This window comes from Arachis ipaensis, chromosome B04 (genome assembly GCF_000816755.2).
Source record: "Arachis ipaensis cultivar K30076 chromosome B04, Araip1.1, whole genome shotgun sequence".
In the NCBI taxonomy this organism is placed as follows: domain Eukaryota; kingdom Viridiplantae; phylum Streptophyta; class Magnoliopsida; order Fabales; family Fabaceae; genus Arachis; species Arachis ipaensis.
In genome coordinates this window covers 131,683,104-131,685,874 of record NC_029788.2, presented here as the reverse complement: position 1 = coordinate 131,685,874, position 2,771 = coordinate 131,683,104, and the positions used below count along the sequence as shown (strand labels likewise).

The window sequence follows — 2,771 nt, the reverse complement described above, 5'->3', positions numbered from 1 at the left end:
TTGAGTAATATTTATTAATTAAAAATAGTTTAATTATTCTGTTGGTCCCTATAATTTTGCACAATTTTTAATTAGATTTCTATACATTTTTCTCTTTTAATTTGGTCCTTGCACGAAATTTTTTTTCAATCAGATCCCTTTTAACAGTAAGACCGAACTAAAAAAATTGGTATAGAAACCCAAAAAAAAGAAAAAAAAAATATAGGAACCATTAAAAAAAAATAGTGCAAGGACTCAATTAAAAAAAATATAAAAACCTTATTAAAAATTTCGTGAAACTATAAAGACCAATAGAGTAATTAAACCATTAAAAATGAGTTAAATCACGCATTTGTATTATGAATAATGTACATGTTGTCGACTGTCTGATATAATTAAATTTCGTGACGGAAATAACAAATATACTAGAAGACAAAAATTATTTTAAAAAATAGACAAATACAGAAACAGACAAAATATTATTTGTTCTAGAAAAAAAAAAGTTGTTCAATTTTTTGGTTAACCAAAATATTATGAGAAATGCAGTAGATACAAATAGAAATATAAGAAACAAAATAGAAATATAACTTTTTTATTTATAATATTTCATATTTAGTGTTTCTATATTTTTATCCGAAAACCCTAGAAAATTTAAACATGAGGCCTTAATAATAAAGAGCTTAATATTTTGAGATTTTTTAAAATTTATTCTTTGCACACATTGAATTGTATTATTATTATTCCGATCCAACAGGTTGGTATTCAATTCAAGGCACTTTGGTAAAGGAAGGGAAGATGGAGGACCCGGATTTGAGGAGGTGGAACATATTGATGCAATCTTCACTGTTTTGAGATACCTCTTTGCATTCTCTATCTCTGATTATGTTGCATGCTTGAGAGAGCTTGACTTGGATGGTCATAAGAAGAACTTGAAGATGGCCACTAAGTTGATATTGAAGTATCATGATCCCTTAATTGAAGATAGGGTTCAGCAATGGAAGAATGGTAAAAGAACATGTGAAGAGGACTTGCTTGATGTTCTAATCTCCTTGAAAGATGCAAATGATAATCCACTTTTGACTCTTGATGAAATTAAGTCTCAAATTATGGTAATAACACTTGATACTCTACTATCTTTATATATTATATTGTATTTTTAACTTTTCAGTGCATAAGTTACACATTTTTAATGAACATTATTAAAGGTTGATATATAATCAAGGTGGAATTAAGAGAAAATGTTTTAAAAAATTACATATTGAGTGCAATGATGAGTATATGAAAGTCTTTTTCAATTCATAAGTAAAACAAGAGTTCTGATGATTTTTACCAAATATCAAATTTAACTTTCATGCGTATATAATATAATTGATGTAAAAGAGTTTTACACATATAATTAATTATGTATTAATATATTATTAACAAAAAGTTATGGAGCCCTAACTTACTCTCCATCTAAGGTGCCTAATACCTTTCTTTTATTTAAATTAAAAGTATTAAACTAAAATAAAGTGAACACTCACGTGTAATTGTTTTTTTCTAAATGTTAAAAATTATTAGATAATAATTTAGTTAAATATATCAAATAGTTTAATAATTTTTAACTATTGATTTTATATAAAAATAACTGGATATACATATTCAACTTTTTTTTCAAATAATGTTGAGTTTTCAAATAAAATTAGGGAGAGACATCCATTATTCAATCATATACATGCATATACATAAATCTTCAATTTGATTTTTTGGTGAAAATTTAGATACAGTTAATTTTACGTAATTAAAAGCTGTTAAATAATTTAACTGATTTGATTAAATTTTTATTTAACGATTTTCAATTATCAATCTCACATAAAATTAACGACACCGAGTTTTCACTTTTTAGATTAGTCAATAAATAAAAATTGATGTTCAGGATATGATGATTGCAACCGTGGACAATCCATCGAATGCCTTTGAATGGGGACTTGCCGAGATGCTAAATCGGCCGAAGACGCTCCGAAAGGCGGTGGAGGAATTAGATACTGTGGTTGGCAAGGAAAGACAAGTACAAGAATCAGACATTCCAAAACTCAATTACATAAAAGCATGTGCAAGAGAAGTGTTTCGCCTTCACCCCATTGATGATATCAACACTACCCATGTTTCCATGGAGGACACATTTGTTGCCAACAACACATACTTCATTCCAAAGGGTAGCCACATTGTTCTAAGACGGCAAGGAATCGGACAAAATCCAAGAATATGGGAAGAACCCTTGAAGTTTAAACCCGAACGCCATTTAGAAAAAGATAACAATAATATTGATGGGTTTAAGAATTTGAGTTTAAATGAGCCGAGTTTGAAGTTGATTACGTTTAGCACCGGAAGACGGGGATGTCCCGGAATCAATCTTGGTTCTACCATGACAGTTATGTTGTTTGCTAGAATGTTACATGGCTTCAATTGGAGTGTGCCACCCAATGAAACAACCATTGACCTCTCCGAAACAGAAGGAGGTACCATAAAAGCAAAGCCACTCATGGCATTTGCAACGCCGCGGTTGCCGGCGGAGGTTTATGGAGTTTCTACTTAAGTTATTATTATGGAAATGTTCGATCGGTAATAAAAAGAATTAGCCAAAAACAAGTTAGATTTAAGGTGAAAATTCAGATAGAGTCGACTACGTAAAGTTGATAGTTGAGAGTCGTTAAATGATTTGACTGATTTGACTAAATTTTCATCTAATAATTCTTAACTATCAACTTCACGTGAAGTTGACTGCACCTAAATTTCTACCTAGATTTTGTTTT

General features: G+C 29.6%; 1 protein-coding gene across 1 annotated transcript in view; it reads left to right on the top strand.

Annotated features, from left to right (window-relative positions):
• Positions 1-2,621, top strand: part of LOC107638189 (isoleucine N-monooxygenase 2-like) — a 3,440-nt gene extending 819 nt beyond the window's left edge. Inside the window, exons 2-3 of the mRNA XM_016341357.2 lie at positions 734-1,088; positions 1,895-2,621. Coding sequence (XP_016196843.1) covers positions 734-1,088; positions 1,895-2,554 — 1,015 coding nt within the window. The 3' untranslated portion in view covers positions 2,555-2,621. The remainder of the gene's footprint in view (positions 1-733; positions 1,089-1,894) is intronic.